The following is a 20611-nucleotide window of genomic DNA, read 5'->3' as shown; positions in this document are numbered from 1 at the left end:
CTAAGATTACAGGTGTGTGCCACCATGTCCAGCCCTCCCTGCCTTCGTTACACATCTACTGAGCACCTACTGTGGGGCCTTCCTCCTGGCAGTGCTAGGGGAGACAGTAGAGGTGATGAGGCCACTGTCCTGGTCCTTGGGGTTCCAGATGGGTGTGGGAGAAAGCCCAAATGTGACCCATCACACTCAGAGTATCAGAGCTGTGAGAGCTGTGGGGTGTCCACAAAGGCGTCCGGGTTAAGGGGTATTCCAGCTGTTGGGCACAGAGGAGGGGCCTGGCACCTGTGAAGACTACATCGTGACCAGGGATGAAACTGGAGCACAGAGGCCTGTGGGGGTGGGGTGGGCTGGGAGGTGAGGAGCCTTGAATGCCAGAGTGGGAGCACCCTGGGACCTAGCCCTGGGTAGCCAGGAAGTGACAGGAGAGGACCTGCTTCGGGTGAGTGTCTCCAGCAGAAGAGGCAGATGAATGGAAGGATGCCAGAGAGTAGGGAAGGGTCCAGGGAAACAGGAGAGAAAAAGGTGTTTCAGCAGCACAGCCCGTGGATGCGGTCACTGTGGTCACTTGCTGTGCCTTGGCTGCAAGAGGCTGCTTGCCGGGGCCACAGGACCAGACCAATAGAAAGTGCCTCTGCCAGGAAACTTATCGCCCAATGCAGGGAATGAAGGCAATGTCTTCATGAAATCATCAAAGTGAGGGTATGCAAACCACCTGAAGCAATTCTGACCGAGAAGATGCTGCATCAGCTTGGGGTGGGGGGACAACTGACTCCCTTTCATTTCCCTGGCGACCTTAGTCTCTCCTATCCTCCCAGGCCAAATATCACAGTTGGAGAGGCCATGACTGTCAGTCAGGATGTGTGGGAATCAGGTGGCGCATTGCAGGAGGTAACATGAGAATGATTTAATCAAGGACCATTTACAGAGGTGGGGGTGTACATGAGGCAGTGAAGCTCTAGCTCAGAAGCTGGTAACAGCTGGACACCACACCCACCACCGCCAAACGCATCCTGGAGGCCTGAAGGGGCAGGGAAGGGAGCTGTGGAGAACGACAGTCCACCGTGGCCAGGTTCTCCTGTCCTGTGAAGCTTATCCCCAGTGAACCTGGTCTTCCTAACTCACCCAGTGCCGTCTGCCCCCATCACAGGCTGCACTTAGTAGACCACAGTTCAGAGAAGGGCCTTCTGGAGTATGCAAAGCTATAACTACAAGAATGGCCACTGCAGCACCATTGGTAAGAGCTAAAAGCTGGACACAAGCCAATGGCCCGCGATGGGAAGGGTCCATCCCCATGAAGGGAAACTGGGTGCTGCTACAGGAAGGAGGCTCCTTGTGTGCCAACGGGGAGAGGGCTCAGCACCAGTTCCGGAAGGCAGGCTGCCAGGCAGTGTGTACAGAAGGAGGTCACTGGTGAAAACAACAAATCAAGCCATCAACACTGGCTGTGCAGGCAATGGCGCTGAGTCTGGAAGGAATCCTCCCAACCGTTAGCAGAGCTCACTTCAGGGTTGCAGCCAACTTCGGGGGGAGGGTTCCACTTTTTATTTTACATGCTTTGTACTGTCTTTGTTCACACTAAACATACAACCCCTTTAGAAGTCATTTAGATAAAGAAGTGCAAAAAATATGTTGAAGGGGGAACGAGCAGAAAAAGATGCCAGTGTTTTTCCCTAAGTGGCATTTGGCAATTGCTGAGTTTAACATTTATGGGAAGCTGCAGTGTGGCAGGCCCTAGGAGAACCTGATCAGAAGGCTGCCCGCAAGGTGCTTACCATCTACGGGAAGCAATAGCATGAGGTGGGTGGGATGAGTGGGCACAGCCAGGTGACAGGAGCGTGGCCGGTGGGGCTGGTTCATAGCCATGAGGAGACCCCGTGGACAAGCCTACTGGGCAGAGGCTGGGGGAGACTGGGTGTTTCTGCCTGTTCTCCATGTGCAGGATGAGGTGGTATCAGAGACAAACATGCTCAACTTGGCAGGGCCTCTGAAGGCCTCCAACGATGCATGGCCACCATTACAAAGGTCCTAAGAGACGTGCAGGCCAATGAGAGAGGGATGGAGAGGCAGCAGTGGGCAAGGGCCCAGCATGAGGGCCAGAGTAGGGCAGTGCCATGCTCAGGGGCTGCAGAGTGAGTTACCCTGGGGCAGCTGTGCAGCCTTCCTCCAGTAGCACACAGGTAAATGTGTTGTCCAAGTGGGCCAGAAAGGCCTGGGTGGCTTGTTCTGCACATCCTGGCCCATTGACCAGGAGGGCAGGACCTAGGGATCTCAGAGATGACCCTTCCGCCACAACAGGTCTAAGAGACCTCTTGTCCATTGTCCTCCAGAGGTGCTGGTCTGCCCAGAAATCTTGAGCATCCGGGGCAGAAGGACAGTGAGGCCTGAAGCTCTGAGACCCAGAACCGTAAATCCTGCTGACAACAGGAAACTCTCAGACGGGATGGCAGGTGGCCTCTCCCTCAGGTGCTGACTTTGACAAATCCAGGTTGCCTGGAACACTGTGATGAGAAGGACCCTGAGGACCCATCTGAGATCGCTGGGAAAGAGTGCCAGGCTTGACTGCTGATCTGGGCCATGGCCGAGGGGTATAGACTGGGGCAGGAGTTTGCAGTTCTGAGGCCTCTTGAGGCCAAAGGTGACTGTCTGATGACCCTGGAAGTGGACTGGCCTTTTGGGGATCACCACAGTGCCTGTACTGGCCCGGTGGTATGGGGCTCCCAGGCAGCCAGTAGGGGCCTTTTCTAGCTCCCTACCTGCAACAGAGAAGTGACTGTGCCCTGGGGCTGAGCGCAGTGGGTGGTGCAGGGACTGGAACCCAGGCCTACAGCTTGAGGGTGGGCATGCTGCAGGGCTCGAGCTCCAGTCATGGAAGTTCCTCTCCATGTGCGTGCAGGGAGCGGAGGCCTTGATGCAGGCCCCAGCTAGCAGCAACCCAGGCCAGAGGGTCTCTTGCTCTCCTGGGTCTCAGGTGGACTCCCTTCCATTCCTGTAAGGATGGGAGAAGTAATTTAGCATCAACCAAGAATCCTGTAGCTGACACTGGGCAGGGGATGCCAGCCCTGAGAGTCAGAGCTGTGAGCGGAAGCTCCTGGCCTATTGTTCAATCCCTGAATGACTTGGCCTAGGACAAGACACTGAGGGGAATTCCAGGCACTGGGACAGAGTGGGCAAAGGTGCAGACTCGGAGAGCTGGTGCCAGGACACATCTGCAGAGCCTGGGATGCCCAGCCTGGGCCATGAGGTCCATGGGTCAGGAGAACCAGGAGGGCAAAGGAGGGTGTCTGACCTGGCAGGTGTGATCAGGGAGGCTACAGGCCTGAGGCTGCAGTGACACCCTGAGAGGAGAGTCAAAGGACAGCAGAGGGCCTCAAGTTCAGGAAATGGCAGGGTCTCAGGTGACAGGAGGATGGTGCATGCGGATTCTAGGCCTCCAGCCTGCTCCCCAGCCCAACCCAGCCACACGTATACGCACGGATTAGGTCTCCGTCGCCGACCTGGAGCCGGGCACTGCTCCACCTCTCCAGGTCCTGCAGCACGGACTGCTCGAATGCCAGGGCAGCTACACGGCTGAAGAAGGCCTTCACGTTCTCACCTGTGGGCCCACAAGACAGCTGGGACTCATCAGTGTTTCTCCTTGCCCCTCGATGCATCTGGGTATGAGAGCCAGGCCAGCCCACCCTTGGGCTGGCACATGGCCCTTTCTAGAGCACCCTGACAGTAACAGTGACCACAGGAGGGCACAGCCCCACCCACTCACATGGGCAGCACAATGCCGGGGCAGGGTCCACCAGCCTGGCCTCCCACCCGGCTCCAGCCTTCCCACTCCCACCCGCTGCCTGCTCAGGCCCCTCCCACCCACTGCCTGCTCAGGCCACTTTCTCAAACTTCTGAGCCTTTGCTTCCCAGCGTCTCCTCTTCCAATCAGTTGCTACGTTGGTCCAGGTGTTGGGAAACATGGGGCTCAGGACAGATGTGTGCCTGCCCTCCTGTCACTTTCCATACCTTCCAGTGGGGCTGTGAGGACTGATTTGCTGTCAGCCCCCCACATGGAGCCTTTATGCATCCTCCTCCAGGTAGAGGTGGCTGCCCATCAGGGAGCAGGCCAGTCTCCAGCCCCTTAACATGCACACTGCCCTTGTGCAGCTAGCGACCTGCACAACTGCACAGGGCAGTCCTGCTTGGCCCACACCGAGCTGTCGGTGAACTCACTGTTGCTCTCATAAAGGAGGGTTCCCACAGAGCAGCTCTCACTGTCTGGAAGGAGCAGCGGAGGGCCCTGTGGCGCAAACCTCAGTGCTCACCCAAGTCTCCAACTAGAGATCTGTGGTCTCCTCTTACACAGGGCAAGGACTACTGGGTCTAATTTCTAAGTCCCCAGAGCCTTGTGGGCCTACTGTGTGCCAGGCCGTGTGCATGACTTCATTTCATCCTCCAACAACCTGTGTTTTCTATCTGTTCTTTGTGTCTTCAGATTTTCTGATTTCCTCAGTAAATACACAGGGCTTTTGTAATTTAAGACTTTTTTCACAAAAAAAAGGAGATGGAAGGCATCACCTGCTTCCCAGATGGGAGATGGTGGCTCAAAGATGCTAGGCATCTGGCTTGGGGCTGGGAGCCCAGTATGGCCAGGGGTAGACCCGGTGGGGAGTGGGTTCAGTGAGAGCTGGGGTCTGTGAGCCATAGTGATACTGGGAAGGGGTGGGAGCCCCTGTCACTGGGCCCTTCTTTATGCCAGGTGATGTCACAGGCCTGGCATCTCAGGGCCAGGGGCAGGATAGTGTAATGGTTACAGTTTGGATCCCGGCCCTGCCAGCCAGTGGCCCTGGAAGTGACTTCACAGGGAGGAAATGGAACCTGCCTCATGAGTGGTTAGGGACTTGCCTTGGAGAACAGGCCAGCACGGCATGACACAGGGTTGGGGTCACCATTCCCCTATTGGTGGCGCAGTCCTCCCAGCCTCCTTCTAGAGATGAGGCAGCTCCTCATAGGCAGTGTAAGGGGCTGCCAGGCTCCAGCACAGCCGGGCTGCGATGCCAGTGTGTGCTAGAGCCACAGAAGGAACAGACAGCTACAGAGGGAAAAGCTGCATGGCAGGCCCCATGAGACTGGCCCAAGAGCAGGGCTCTGCCCCACCACAGCAACATCCCTGGCCCCACTCACCGGTCTTGGCTGACACCGACCAGTACTCGGCCTGCATCTCCTTGGCCAGGTGCACGGCCTCGGCTTCGGCCTGCTGGCACGAGGCCCCTGACTGGGAGAAATAGCCCTCTTGACCCAGCATCCTGGGCTCGTCTGCAGGGAGGCCCGGGGGGATAGGCAGCTGCCTGCTTCCCACTGTGCCGCCCCCTCCCTCCCCACGGCTTCTCCAATGAGGGCTGAAAGAGGAGGTATTTTCCCAAGGGCCACCCAGACTTCCAGGGCCACTCTGCTCACCAGAAGGTCCTTCTTGGTTCCCACGAGGAAGACAAAGCAAGAGCCTGCCTCATTCTCCTTCAGGGCATCTTCCAGCCACTGCCTGGAGTTTGAGGGAGAGGCTGAGACTCACCCACCCTCCCACCCCACACAGGGGGCAGAGGGCACACTTGGGACCTCCCCAGGGCTGGGGTGCTGGGCTGGGAGGGGCAAGGAGGGCGTCCTGGCCCACACTGGCTAAGCAGGATGCTGCACCTCCAGCTGGAAGGGCCTTGGCTGGACCAGAAGTGGTGAGAGTACTAGAGCACTGGTTGGCGGTGGTGAAGACCCTCCTGGCCCTGCCTCTGGCCTCTCCTGGTGAGACCTTGGGTGAGCCCTGCATGTTTATCAACTAGAACTATCACCCCCACTCCCTTGAAGGATTTGGAAGATGCTGGGTGTGAATGCCCAGACCAAGGTAAGGCGAGAGGACTTTGCTCCCGTAACTGGCCGATTCCCAGCAGAAGTAGGATGGCCTCCTGAATGGGTCACATTGCCAATTCTCTCTTCTTAAGACCGCAAGTGCCAAATTCATGTTCCCTCAAAGACTGGCTATACAATTTTCAGGGTCAGAGTGAAGTGAACACGTGGGGCCCCTCTTTCAAAAAGTATGGGGACTTGCAAGACGGTAACAGCAGAGTATTATAGCAGGCTGAGGCCCTGCTGAGCACGTGCCTGGGGGCGGCTGTGCTGGGCTCGCACTCATGAGCTGGCTCCTCCAGAAGAAATGGGGGCAAATCTCGAGGGATAAAGGCAGCTGGACAGTAAGTGGCCCATGAGCAGCTGGTTCTGACAAGGGACCCGGTCACTCACACCCACCCTGGGGTTGGGGCCTGCTGGCTGGGGTTTGGGAGCACTTCTAGGCAGCTTCCTGAGCCCAGGGAGACTGCAGGGGCCACAGAGTCCAGACTTGCCTTGTGTGCTCCAGGGTCTGCACGTCAGTGAGGTCAAAGGCCGTGATGATCACTGGACACCCGGAAAAAGCCAACAGCCAATCAGTGCCAGGCAAGGCGAGCAAGGGGGGTCCCCAGGAAGTGCCCGAGGAACTGCCAGGCAGCCCCCCCAGGCACTCAGCACCAGAACCTCCTACAATGAAGGCTGACGAGGAGAAACCCCATGGCTGTTCCCCATTGGGACTCTCCAGCATGCATCCAGCAGCCCAGCCTCAGGGTGTGATACAGGGAGGCAGGGCAAGGTGGGTGTGCCACGAGTGCATGGGCTTTGGCATCAGACACCCTCTGCCACTTACGGCTAAGGGAGCTCAGGTGAGGGCCTTAACTGCTAAGAGCCTCAGTTTCCCCATCTGTAAAACGGTGAGGACTAGACCTCTAGCTCTCAGGGTTGCTGTGAGGATTAAACAAGAGCAGCTGTTTTAAAAAGCTGTGTCCAGGGCCAGACACAGGGTCAACTTTCCACCAACAGCAGCTACAGCAGTCAGGGTTAGCAACAACTCGCTTTAGGGAAACAATTCCGGGGAGCCAGGTGGGCAGAAACTGGGAGATGCAGCCCCTGCCCTCAGTTCCTCTCATCACTGGCCACACCCTGGTCCTGTTGGGGTCCTGAGGAAAGCCCGACGTGGAGGACGTTCAGGCAAATGCTCTCTACTGTCCCCCAGGGGTGTGACCAGGGCTGGACACAGGCTTCCTCTGCACCTTGAAGGCTAGAGACGCGTGCCCCTCCCAAGGCAGATAGGAAGAGAAAGGAAGGGAAAAACTGAGGAAAAGGATGGCGGCAGCCAGGCTGCTGTGTGCAGAGGTGGGCCAGGTGCCTCGGACCTCTTATCCCCAGGGGAGAAGCATTCCCTTGAGAAGAGAGGCCTGAAGAGGTGAAGGGTGCAGGAGGCCATGCAGCCAGGGCAGAGCTGGAGCCTTAACCCATGGCTGATGGCTGCATGGTTTCTTTCCTATTTTTGCTTCTTTTAAGTCTTTTTATTTTTTTGAGACACAGTCTCACTCTGTCACCTAGGCTGGAGTGCTGTGGCACTATCTTGGCTCACTGCAACCTCTGCCTCCCAGGTTCAAGCACTTCTCCTGCCTCAGCCTCCCAAGTAGCTGGGACTACAGGCATGTGCCGCCATGCCCAGCTAATTTTTTCTATTTTTCAGTAGAGACAGGGTTTCACCGTATTAGCCAGGATGGTCTTGAACTCCTGACCTCGTGATCTGCCCACCTTGGCCTCCCAAAGTGCTGGGATTACAGGCATGAGCCACCGTGCCTGGTCATAAAGTGCCTTATAATTTGAGTCTGGTTTTGGATACTTTTGAGGTTCTCTCACATCTCCCACTGAAATCCCTTTCTGTCTTCTTCCTGGAGGGTGGGGTAGGAGCTTATGCTGCTGCCCCCTGCTGACCGTGAGCCCTGCCCAGCACCACGGGGCTACTGGTGGCCATGGAAGTAGTGGGCACCCACCTGGGACCTGCCAGTCATCCCGTGGTCCCCCCGTCACTCCTCCCTGGCCCAGCCCCCTCTGCTAAGATAGGACAAGCTTCCTCCTACCTCCCCCTGGCATCCAATGCTGCCCTCTTCTCTGGGCCTCTGGAAAAGCACTTTCATCTCTGAGCATCCTTATGCTTAAAGCCAGCACCCACTACCACAGGGTCCTTAAAGGGTGTGATCACCAAAGCCAGCCAGGGCCTGGGCATGAAGGCAGCTTCCCTGTTCCCAAGCCATGGCCTGGGTATTTTCTCAGTGGGTCTTGAGGACAGAAAACTGGTGCCTGTGCAGAGAACCTGGGATTCCCACTGTGGAGCCTGGCGGGACCCCCCTGCTGCTCGCGGTTGAGGGCCTGATGCAGCATGTCACTCACCCTGGGCGCCCCGGTAGTAGGCAGATGCGATGCACTTGAACTTCTCCTGTCCAGCTGTGTCCCAGCTGTGAGGTGGGTGAGAAAGGAAGGGAAACAGTGTCAGGTTACACAATCACAGTGTCTAAAGCCAATAGGCTGTGGGACTGTGGGTGGGAGACCCTGAGGGCCTGTGCCAGCTGCATGCGCTTCAGGAAGTACCTGTGGTGAGCCAGCTGTCCCTACGCCCAGCTCCTTATGATCCCTTCCTAGGGTGTACCCAGTGGACTTCTCCTGTCCCTAGTGGAGGGGGTGTGGCATTAGTTGTTCTGCTGCCCGGATGGTTGGAGTTGCAGCTCACTCCCTTCTGACTGAGACATTAAAAAGAAACATGTGGTCCAAGACATGACTCGCTCTGAAGATGTAGCAGTCCACTTGTAGAGGCTCTGTGAATGGCACTGGGGCTCCAGGCTGGGCCTCAGCAGTGGCTCTGCCGCTTGCTTGGGTGATGGGTGTGAATGGGGCATTGCTTCACCTTCCACACTGCAGGTCCCAAAGTAGGGGTTGGGGATACCTAACAGGGGGAGCAACAGGTGGGTCTGAGCAGTTTGCTCCAGCTCTCTGGAGCACAGCAGTGAGAATAACTTAGAAGCTAAGCCCTGGCCACATGGAAAAGAGTACAGCAATCGATTAATGATGTCTGCCATGGGCATAGTCTAGAAGAGGGGAAAGAGCACCTACTGAGATCTCTGAGATCTACTCGCCCTGGTTTAGAACAAGGCAGGTAGTCAATATGCAGGGCTGAGTCTGAAAATCCTTCCTCAATCCATTGCTTTTTAAGGTCAACAGATCAAACTTGAAATTTTCTCAGTAAACTGTAAGTAGATGAGTCACACAGAAGACATCGATGGTCTGAATGTTTTTCTTTTCTTTTTTTTTTTTTGAGATGGAGTTTTTGCTCTTGTTACCCAGGCTGGAGTGCAATGGTGTGATCTTGGTTCACCGAAACCTCCGCCTCCTGGGTTCAGGCAATTCTCCTGCCTCAGCCTCCTGAGTAGCTGGGATTACAGGCACGCACCACCATGCCCAGCTAATTTTTGTATTTTTCGTAGAGACGGGGTTTCACCATGTTGACCAGGATGGTCTCAATCTCTTGACCTCTTAAATCTACCTGCCTCGGCCTCCCAAAGTGCTGGGATTACAGGCTTGAACCACCGCGCAGAGCCTGAATTTTTTTCAAGTCATCCAGCATGAGGCATGACACAGAAGGTTTGAGCTTCATTCTTTCATTAACTCATTCATACATTCTTTCATTTCTGAAGAAGACTCTGGGGGAGGAGCTGGTGGTGGTGGCCTGGAGATGAGCCGCCCGTGGGGAGGCTGGCAAAGGCCTCAATGTAAGACAGTGAGAGGCTGAGCCAGGACCACGTCCCTGTTTTGTCCAGGGCCCTCTAATGAGGTATGGTCTGTGGTCACATGGGGTGAGCCCAGCCCCCAGCCAGTTTTTCCCAGCTCTACCTGGGCTGCCCCCACCAGCCCTTTGTTCCTCTCAGTCTCTGGATCCCTCAGTCCTGCAGCCCTGCGTTCTCCTAACCTGCTTTGCTCTGGACTGACCTGTACTTTACCTTGGGCAAGATTTGCTATCCTTTGTCTTCAGGGCTGCACTGGGGCTGTGGAAGTCCTAAGAGAAGGGGGCACCATTTCGACAGAGTTAGGAGCTGACATCCACAGGAGCTGAAGGCTCAATCCAGGCAGGGCATGGAGAATTGAGAAATAAACTCAGGAAGGGGCCTGGTGAATGCCAGCAGGCAAGCGGAGGTGGCGGGCAGGGCCAGCCATGTAGGGGAGCACAGAAGGGTCTCACAGGAGAGTAGGGGTGGGGCCTGAGCCCAGGCAGGCCTGCAGCATTCTCCAGGTGCCAGGGCAGAGAGAAGGCCAGGTGCAGAGAAAGCTGCCCAGGTTGGGTGGGAGAGGGTAAGCCCTGGGCTACTCAGACAGAAAGCAGAGGGAGGGGTTGAGGCCAGTGGAGGCCACCAAGAGTCAGACTGCCAGGGCCTGGCAAAGAAGACAAACAGAAGCGGGCTGGGCATGGTGGCTCACACCTGTAATCCCGGCACTTTGGGAGGCTGAGGTGGGTGGATCACTTGAGGTCAGGAGTTCAAGACCAGCCTGGCCATCATGGTGAAACCCGATCTCTACTAAAAATACAAAAATTAGCTGAGCATGGTGGCGTGTGACTGTAGTCCCAGCTACTCGGGAGGCTGAGGCAGGAGAATTGCTTGAACCCAGGAGGCAGAGGTTGTAGTGAGCTGAGATCGTGCCACTGCACTCCAGCTTGGTGACAGAGCAAGACTCCGTCACAAAAATAAATAAATTAGCTGAACATGGTGGCACACACCTATAGTCCTACTTGGGAGGCTGAGGCAGGAGAATTGCTTGAACCTGGGAAGCAGAGGTTGCAGTGAGTCAAGATCGTGCCACTGCACTCCAGCTTGGGCAAGAGCAAGACTCTGTCTCAAAAAAAAAAAAAAAAGGTAGAAAAAGGATGGAAGTGTAAGGAAAGTGAGGCAGAGGAGAGGGAGTGAAGGCAGCAGTGTGAGGAGGAAGATGAGTGCCTCAGACCTGAGGAAGGAAGTGGGTGCTGCCGACTCCATCCCTGCCCTCCTTGCCCAAGCCTGGTACACAGGAACTGATTTGGCCCCATTTTACAGGTGGAAACAGAGGCTCAGAGCTCAGAGCGACCTGCTGGAGTTCCCCCTGCTAGCCTGGTGAGTAGTATCACAGGAGGCGCAGGTCAGGGAGGGACTGGAGCCAGGGCCTTGGGAAGAAGAGCAGGGTAGGGAGCGGGGAGGTCAGGGGCAGATGGGCAGGTCAGAGTCAATGATGAGACAACTTTGAGACTGAGGGAGTGTCGGGGCTCTGGGAGATGGGAAGCTGAGTGTTGCACAACACCCCAGGCCCTGCTTGTCTAGACCAGCCCTCGTTGACATAGGCACAGTGAAGGAGCTCCCCAAGAGCTCCTTTCTCAGGTGCCCCTAGGAAGCCTACTGAGAGCCATGGGGGAACCAGCGACTTACATCTGGAGGCTGTAGGGAATCCCAGCGATCTCAAAGCGCTCAATTTCAAAGTCCACCCCAATGGTGGCCTTGTAATCTCGATCAAAAACATTCTTGCAAAACCTGTGAGAGATGAAGAAGTCGTTACAGGGGTGTACTCACAAAAATGTGCCTGGAAGCTTCCCTTGCGGCAGTGGAAGTCTTTAGGCAAATAAGGTCCACTTCCCAGCAGGAAGTGATGGTCCACGCAGGCCACAGGAGGACAGGGCAGCCAGCAAGGATGGTGTGGGAAATAGAAGCTGCAGGAGCCCAGAAGGCAAGCTACAAGTTAGAAACTGAGTGAAACTGAGAAGCCATTTGCAGGGATGGCAGTGGAGGGGAGAGCCCATGGCCCCAGGGGGACAGTCTGATGAGCGCTAGGCTCCTGGGATGCCATGCTGTCTGCCCAGCCCTGCCATTTCCCCAATTTTTTGCACCACCTGTCATCTGGCTCCCAGTAGTTCCCGGAAACCACACGATTTCCACTATGCTGATATTATCTGTGACACCCAGGCAAAGGTGTGACAACTTGGTGCTGGGGGAGGCGGCTGAAGGGGCAAGGGAAGCCTTGTACCTGTGGATGAGGCTGGTCTTCCCCACGTAGAGATCACCAACCACCACCACCTTGGAGAGTTTAAGCCTGTGGGAAATATGGCTGTGTTGCCATCGGGCATGGCTTCCAGTGTGTCTTCAGACACTTACAAGACGCTTCCTCCCCTGAGCTCTCTGCTGGGGAGACACCCATCACTCCTGCACACAGGATGGGCCACCTTGCTGAGGCACTGTGGTCCCCCTCCCTAGTCCCCAGAGGGAATGGGAGAGCTGGGGACTCTGTTGCCCCTAGAGCTGTACCCCTCACCATATTTGGCCAAAGTCCCCATCCTGAGAATTAGGAATAGGCATGACAAGAGGCTGAGTCACAGGTGGAAGGGGCAGAGGTAAGAGCCCAGGGTGTGGCTGTGGTGACCGACCAACAGCTGCGGACATGTCTTTGCTGCTGGTGCAGACACAGGGTCCACGTGCAGGGAGACCCCAGCACAAGGGACGGTCAGCCCCCTCACCCTCCTATGCACCCCCTGGAGCTTTGTGCCTGTGTGGGCTCTGGCTCCTTACAAGCAGGCACTCCCTGACCATGACACCACTGTGCCCTGTTCACTTAGAGGTATCTGTAAGGGTCAGACAGGCCAAGGAGCACACCCTGAACAGAGCTCAGGATCTATACATCTGGGCTGTGTCTTCAGGCAAATCGGCTCTGAGGTTCTTGGGCTTTCTGGGGGGGGTCACTGCTCCCCAAGAACAGCCACCACCCTACCCCTGTGTGTGTGTCCTACACTCTGTATAGAGGCATTTCTGGGACTGTTTATTATTTTTTTAGAGACAGAGTCTTGCTGTGTTGTCCAGGCTGGTCTCAAACTCCTGGGCTGTAGTGATCCTCCCACCTCAGCCTCCTGAGTAATTGGGACTACAGGTGCCATTGTGCCCAGCTTCCCAGGACGATTGACAACACTTTAAGAGTTTTTGCAGCTTGTCCCAAAGGAGCCAAATGGTCACAGCAACCAACCAACCTGGGTAAATATCTGACAGGCCCTACCTCTGCCTGTAGACAGCAAGAGGGCACTGTTGTGTCACCTGGCTGCGTGTCACCTGGTGACCTGGGCTGCAGGTCACCTCACTAGGTCTGCGAGAGCAGGGACTGTGTCTATCCTGCTCCCAGAGGGCCCTCTCGTTCTGACTCCATTTCTCCCATGAATGAGTAAAGATATATAAAACATGGTGTTTCTCCATGTCGGTCATGCTGGTCTTGAACTCCTCAGGTGATCACCTCAGGTGATCCACCCACCTCAGCCTTGCAAAGTGCGAGGATTACAGGCATGAGCCACTGAGCCCGGTGAGTAAAAGGTATTGACAAGGTCTTACAGCAAGTACCCTCTGATCCTCAGTTTCCCCACTTCCAGTGCTGCTGTCAGGGGTCAGGGAGATCATCTGTGTGAAGTACCTGATACGACACCAGCATTCCCCAACAGATGCCATTACTCTCCTCCCACCACCATGGCTGCTTTGGCCATTCTGATCTGTGCTCTGCCTCACTCACTGTGCAGCTTGGGGACCTCTAGCTGCACTCTCTGGCAGCCTTATCACACCTGTGTGACCCCTGTGAGCTCAGCCAACTCCCTGAGCAGACTATGAGCTCCTGAGGATAAGGGGCAAAAGCAGGCTCCTGTACATATTTGTGGAAAGAAGGAATGACTATTTCACAATCCCTGTGCTGGTGGTGGCAGGTGCTGCCATGGCAGGAAGAGGACAGACACAGCCCTTACCCTCTTGGGGTAGTGTAGTGATGAATGCAGCCTGCAATTCTGTGAGATAAGTTCTTGGGGCACAAGAGCACCCAGGAGGGGTACCCTCCCCAGCCCAGGCTTGGAGGCAAGGGTAGTGGGGGGTCAGAGAAGGCTCCCAGAGGACTTGGCGCTTACACTGAGACCAGAAGGGGAAGGGGAAGCAAGGGGATTAGGAAAGACATTCGAGACAGAGGAAAAGAACCTGTGCTGAGACCTCAGGCTGAAAAATCACCCACGTGACTTAGAAGAGGGAAAGTAGTTTCATATGGCAGAGGTGTGTTAACTGAAGCCAGATGAAAACACCAGCCATCTTCAGGCCTGTACAGGGCTGCACCAGCCTCGTCTGTGTGTATTTCATTTGTTCATTCTTTCACACGTGCATTCATGCACTCATTCCTTCCTGCCACCTGCTCCCCCATCCCACGCCCTGCAGGCTCACCCGACAGTCCCTGTGTTCCTGCATTGGCAGGCAGCGCTGACCTGCCCGTGGAAGTGCTCCCTGAGCTGCAAACAGGCTTCTGGTGTGTACCACTGCAAAGAGACAGACAGACAGACACATCATCCTGCAAAGCTGCAGCTCCATCCCCATAGCCAAGCAGTGAGGGGTGAGGATTTTCCCAGCCTTCCCTCTTAGGCCTCACAGCTGGCAGCCTCATTAGCATTCCCTGACCCCTCACTCATGCGTAACCTCTATTTCTTCAGCCTTTAGGCTCTGGGGTCTTCTGAGACCAGAGAGGGGAGCCCAGGCAGGGACTTGGAGATCTGGGTCTCACCTGGGGCGGCGGTCCCCTTGCTGCATGCATGTGACAGGCCTCTGCCTGCTCTGGGCCTCAACTCTCTCAGGGAGAAATGAGGGGTGAGCAGTGAGCAGAGAGGCTTTTGGTGCCAAGATCATCCAAGATCCAATTAGCCAGGTGCAGCAGTGCACGCCTGTGGTCCCAGCTACTCAGGAGGCCGAGGTGGGAGGATCGCTTTAGCTCAAGAGTTGGAGGCTGCAGTGAGCTATGATCATGCCACTGCACTCCAGCTTGGGTGACAGAGCAAGACCCTGTCTCTAATCCATACCTTCTACGGATCTCTGATGACATTTTGTTTTAAAAACATGCATACACGTGCCTGGAAAATGTTCTAGAAGGCGCCTTCTGTCATCTGCATTTCTTGGAAGGCAGACCTAAGCAATGGTTTAAGAGCATGGGCCTCAGGGTCAGGAAAAACTGCACACACCCCACCCACCCTCACCTGCTGTGTAATTAGAAAAAAATGAGATTAAACAAACTAAAGAGGACCATTATTTTTTACCATTGGATTGGCCAGGTAAAATACAGAACGTGGAAAGGATGTGGGGAGCAGGACACTGTTGAAGCCATTGGTGTGATCTGTGTATGGCAATGGTCCCACCCGCCAGCCCCCACCCCTGCACAGCCACAGCCACCTGCTCTGTCTCTGTGGACACTGCTTGGATCCACAGCTTCCCTCCCACGGCCCCAGTGTCTCCGCATGGATTTAGGCTCTACCCTCTCTGCTCCAGCTGTGATAGAGGCAGCAAGGATGGTGAAAGGAGATTAGCAAAGGGCAAGTTACAGAACCTTATTGAGCTCCAGTTTCCTCAAATGTTAAACAAGGATGCTCATAATAGCACCTTTTCATGTGGTTGTTGGAGGAGTAGCTGAATGACGCAGTGAACAACTCAGCCTGATAGTCTGCTTTCCTGCAGGAGAGCCGCAGCTACCATGAACAAGGTGCCTGCTTCTTTCTGTCGACTTCCATGACAGCTTTAATCTGGGGACTGGCCTGGACACAATGGTCATTAGAGGATGACTGGAAGCCTGTGGTAATGAAGGCTGCACGGTAGGAAGTGTGAGCTGATGTCAGAGACAGGGAAACTGAGGCACATGGTGTAGAGGGCAGGACTTGCCTGGCAAACAGTCTGAGGACCCTGCCCAACCTGACTGAATTTCTCAGGTATGGCCCTGGGGTGCAGGATGAACTTGGCCAGCCTTGAACATGGCCTTGATCCCTGAACTACAGGCAGGAGGGGAGAATGTCACCTGTGAAACCAGGACAGATTCCCCTGGTTGCCTCCCTGGGTTAGGGAGCTCCAGAGCCAGACCCGGCCAGGTCAAATCCCAGAGGTACCAGGCGCAGCTGTGTGATGTCAGGCAACCCTCCTTAACTCTCTGATCCTCACAGCCTCCTCTGACAATGGGGTTCCTCATCTCATGGTACCTGGACTCTTTTGTGCCGATCACACTTGCCTTCCTTTTGACTCATGAGACACCAGTCTCTGTCATCCCTAGTCACCACTGTCAAGCTCCACAGATGAAACAATTGCCTGAGCCTCTGTTGAGATGGAAAACCCATGGGGAATTGTCCACGGGTCTGAGACACTCTATGGGTGTGCAAAGAACGGACTTAGGGAGGAAGGTAAAGAAGGGGAAGGAGGAATGGCCACATACTCCAAATACCTAGGACCTATAGTCACCTCCTCCTCACCAGCCTGGCCACAGAATCCAAGACGCAAAAGGCCATTCCATGAAGAGGATCTCTCCCTCCACGCCTATCCTAAGCCACACAGAGGCAGTCACTGAGAGTAGGGGCTTATATATCTTTCTAGAAATATTTTCTGCATGTATAAACAAACATAGACATTTCTCCCTCTCCTTGTTTTCACACACATGGGAATGTGCTGCACATGCCCTATTGCATGCTGCTCCATGCCCTGCTGTTTTTTTTTTTTGAGACAAAGTTTCACTCTTTTTGTCCAGGCTGGAGTGCCATGGCATGATCTTGGCTCACTGCAACCTCTGCCTCCCAGGTTCAAGCGATTCTCCTGCCTCAGCCTCCCGAGAAGCTGGGATCACAGGCACGCACCACCATGCCTGGCTAAATTTTTGTATTTTTAGTAGAAACAGGGTTGCACCATGATGGCCAGGCTGGTCTCAAACTCCTGACCTCAGGTGATCCACCTGCCTCGGCCTCCCAAAGTGCTGGGATTAGAGGCGTGAGCCACTGCACCCGGCCATGCCCTGCATTTTTACTTAACCTTTAACTTTGACTCTCATTGCATGTCAACCCCTGAAGAGGTTGCCTCATTCTTCCTCACGTCTGTGCCAGGAAATAGCATTACTTGTTTAACCAGTCTCCACTCAGAGAATATTTATGTCGTTTCTGACCTTCTATTCTTACAAACTGCTAGGCTTTGCGCGATGGCTCACGCCTATAATCCCAGCACTTTGGGAGGCCTAGGCGGGTGGATCACGAAGTCAAGAGATTGAGACCATCCTGGTCAACATGGTGAAACCCCGTCTCTACAAAAAATACAAAAATTAGCTGGGCATGGTGGCGCGTACTTGTAATCCCAGCTACTTGGGAGGCTGAGGCAGGAGAATTGCCTGAACCCTGGAGGCGGAGTTTGCGGTGAGCCGAGATGGCGCCATCGCACTCCAGTCTGGGTAACAACAGTGAAACTCCGTCTCGGGGCGGGGGGGCGGGGGGGGGGAAACTGCTGCACACCTAACCTTGTGCACAATGTAAACCCAGGCCAGAACATCTGCCAAGTAAATTCCTAGAAATGGAATGGCAAGGCTAGTTGTGATGGCTCACACCTATAATCCCGGTGCTTTTAGAGACCTGGGTGGGAGGATTGCTTGAGGCCAGGGGTTCAAGACCCTGGGCAACATAGCAAGACTTTGTCTCTACAAAAAAATTTTAAAATTAGCCAGACATGGTAGCACAAGCCTGTGGTCCTAGCTGCTCGGGAGGTTGAGGTGGGAGGATTGCTTCAGCCCAGGAGTTTGAGGAGTGAGCTATGATTACACCACTGCACTCCAGCCTGGGTGACAGAGCAAGACCCTGTCTCTAAAAAAAAGAAAAAAGAAATGGAATGGCTGGACCTCAGAGGGCAGGGTCATTTGCCATATTGGTAAATATTGTCCACTGTCCCCTATGGAGGTTGTACTTAATTTGTATTCCCTGCTGCAATTAATATTGGATTTTAATACAGACAGAAGAAAGCTGCGAGTTTGCAGCAGAAAATAGAGACAGAATGGCAAGGGGAGAGAGCCCTGAATTTGGCGTCAGGGAACTGGAATGCTGTTTTGGTAACAACAATGATAATGAGAACAACAGCAACCACGACTGTAAGGGAGCTCCCGCACACCATGAGCCAGGCACCCAATAAATTACCTCCATGTAACAGTGGCTCTGAGAGTATGAGTACTTTGCCCACAGTCACACAGCTTAATGACAGAATCAGAATTAAGGATTCATATCAAGGACTGCAAAGTCCTTGCCCTTATAACCTCCAGGCCACACTGCTGCCCGGTGTCACCATTAACTTGCTGTGCTGCCTTGGGCAGTCAATGGTCAGTCTCCCAACTTCTCAAGGTAAATCTGGCAGTGGACGGACCTCCTCAATTCACGTGCTTTACTTCTAGGCACAAGTGTAGAGCGGGGAGAGCTGATGTGGCTGCAGCGGCAGGAGAGCACTGCAGACATAATGCCTCTCTACCTTAGGGAAGCTGTCGATGACACGGTCTCGGCTCACGGGGGGCCCCAAAGGTGTCAGGGAGGACTTCATTCTTTCAGAGTCCTGTGGACCCAACCAAGAGAAAGAGAGTTAAGGAGCCATGCAAATGCCTGGGGACTCACCCATGAGTTTCCACCTAACTTTTCATCGGTTGCAGGCTGGGTGCAGTGGCTCATGCCTGTAATCCCAGCACTTTGGGAGGCCAAGGTGGGAGGATCACTTGGGCCCAGGAGTTTGAGACTAGCCTGGACAACAAAGTGAAATCTCCGTCTCTTAAAAAAAAAAAAAAAGAGCATGGTGGCCTGTGCCTGCAGTCCCAGCTACTTGGGAGGAAGGTGAGAGGAACGCTTGAGCCTGGGAGATCAAGGCTGCAGCGAACCATGAAGTTGCCTCTGCACTCCAGCCTGGGTGATAGAGTAAGACCTTGTCTCAAGAATAATAAATAAAATCAGATCCACGCCTCTCGCTCTGTCAGGAGTATGGAGCAGAGGCCATTTCTCTCAATCTGCATATAGCAGGCAGCATGGTATGGGGGAACGAGGCCTGCCCCACCCTGCCTGGGAGTCAGAAGACCTGGGTCCCCCACTTGACAGTTGTCTACCAAGGAGGAGTCCCCCCTCAGAGCTTACCTTACTGGGCTGTGAGGCATTGCACAGCTCAGGCAGTGGAAGTAGAGTGGGGAGGGGTCTCTTACTCCTAGTCTGCAAAGGATGAAGGCTCTAGGTGGGCCTGGGAGCTTTAAGTTTTAGCCAACTAGGCCTTTTCCCTGAAAACTCACCTTACCAGGCCTCTGACTCCTCGAGCCTCCTCAACAGCCCTCTGTCTCCTTTTTCTGTCTGGGTCCCTCTCCTGGCTGGAGTGGCCTTGGCGGAGTCCGGCTATCCTCCCGCATCTGACCTGGCTTTTCTCCCTGACCAGCGTGGGCCTGGCCCAGAGTGTGCGCTCAGGAAATGAGGACGCTCCGGGGCCGCAGGCCGCTTTCAAGTCAGAGGGGTGGAAAGTGGGAGCGGACGCGGTGCCCTTGTGGCCCTGGCCTCCCGGATGTGCCAGCACGGGGGTAGGTAGCCGGGAGGGTGGGACAGAATGGGCGAGTGGACTCACGGATGGTGGCTGCGAAGGCTGAGGCTCCGCGGCCTGGTCCACCTGAGCCAGCGGCTGCAATCACCATGGCAACGAGAACCACGCGGGACCAGCGGGCTACACAAATCTCAGACGTCGGGGGCGGGGTCTGCGTTTGACTGGCAGCGGCGCGACCAAGCATCCGGTTTGCGCCGGCGATCACCATAGCAACGAGAGCCTGCCTGGAGTCTGAGCTGGGCTGGCAGCGGAGAGACTCCCAGACACCCTGGAGCGCCGGAGATCCCCGAGACAACAGGGGCGGTGCGGTAGGCGGGGCCATGGAGGCCCAGGGACGAAGCCTGGGCTGTGGGTGGGGCTGACCGTGGAGAGATTGGCTTCGCTTCTGGCGGTCACCTCGGCTGGGAGAGGTGGTGCAGTCATGGCATAACTCCTGATGTAGTACTGTTGATGTAGTATTGATTGGAATCAAGCACCACTGATGGACGTAACTACCATCTACTGATCTTAGTCTGCGTAATTCTGAATCCACTGTTGTCTGAATATCATATGCCTGGCTTCTAGAGCTCACAGTACAAAATTAATTTCCTTAATTAATAAGCGACCCTGAGTCAGTGATTTCCTCTGAGCTAGTTTCGGTTTGGAAAGTGAGTTGTTTTGGGCTAGATGGCCTCTCGAGGCCCTTATAAAACCGTGGCACCAGCTTTGGAGAAGTCCGGAGTTCAGCTTTGAGAACCTACTTAATTCAGCTCCTTAACTTTTCTGCATCACAATGTGGAATCCTTGGTACATAGATTTAAGTCAGTCATCTTCAATTCAAAGCTAAGTGTGCTGGAGGCTGATGTTTGATTTTTTTTTTTTAAGAGATGGAGTCTTGCTATGTTGCCCAGGCTGAACTCAAACTCCTGGGCTCAAGGAATCCTCCCTCCTCAGCCTCCCCAGTCCTTGGGACTACAGGCGAGGAGGGCCTCCACACCTGGCTCTGTTTAATGTCATTTAGTGAGTTTCATTGCTACGGTTGAGGCTTAGGGGGTGAACTTAGGTGAGTTGTTCCACCTTCCACACCACAGTTTACTCAATTATAAAATGAACACAACTACCTGCTTCAAGGGATCCATATGAGATGGTGAAAGTGCTTTTATATTGTAAAGCTTGACTCAAGTCCATTAACCATTCATTTGTCCTACACGTACTGAAAGCTTCCAGGTATATACCTAGCACTGGAGAGACAAGGAAACAGAACTGACATGGTGTCCACCCTCAGGGAAATTGGAGTCCACTGGGAGAAGCAGAGAAGTAAACAGAGAATCAGGGGAAGGGAGTGTGTCAATGGATTTAGG

At 54.7% G+C, this 20611-nt stretch overlaps 2 protein-coding genes across 6 annotated transcripts in view; one reads left to right on the top strand and one right to left on the bottom strand.

Moving 5' to 3' along the window:
- Positions 1–889: 889 nt before the first annotated feature.
- Positions 890–19567, bottom strand: RAB36 (RAB36, member RAS oncogene family). The gene is given in 13 exon segments (XM_078336037.1): positions 890–2986; positions 3473–3592; positions 5161–5251; positions 5434–5511; positions 6362–6417; positions 8257–8321; positions 11310–11411; positions 11902–11967; positions 14106–14197; positions 18177–18257; positions 18824–18890; positions 18973–19323; positions 19325–19567. Coding segments are annotated over 13 exon segments (1389 nt in total). The 5' UTR covers positions 19480–19567; the 3' UTR covers positions 890–2921.
- The window catches only part of RSPH14 (radial spoke head 14 homolog), an 85848-nt gene continuing 84734 nt past the window's right edge, over positions 19498–20611 (top strand). For all 5 annotated transcript variants that reach the window (XM_002743615.5, XM_035254511.2, XM_078336040.1 and 2 more), the window contains exon 1: positions 19498–19579. The gene's annotated coding sequence lies outside the window, so the exon portion shown is untranslated. The remainder of the gene's footprint in view (positions 19580–20611) is intronic.

Source organism: Callithrix jacchus, chromosome 1 (genome assembly GCF_049354715.1).
Source record: "Callithrix jacchus isolate 240 chromosome 1, calJac240_pri, whole genome shotgun sequence".
Lineage (NCBI taxonomy): Eukaryota > Metazoa > Chordata > Mammalia > Primates > Cebidae > Callithrix > Callithrix jacchus.
This window is presented reverse-complemented; position numbering and strand designations above follow the sequence as displayed.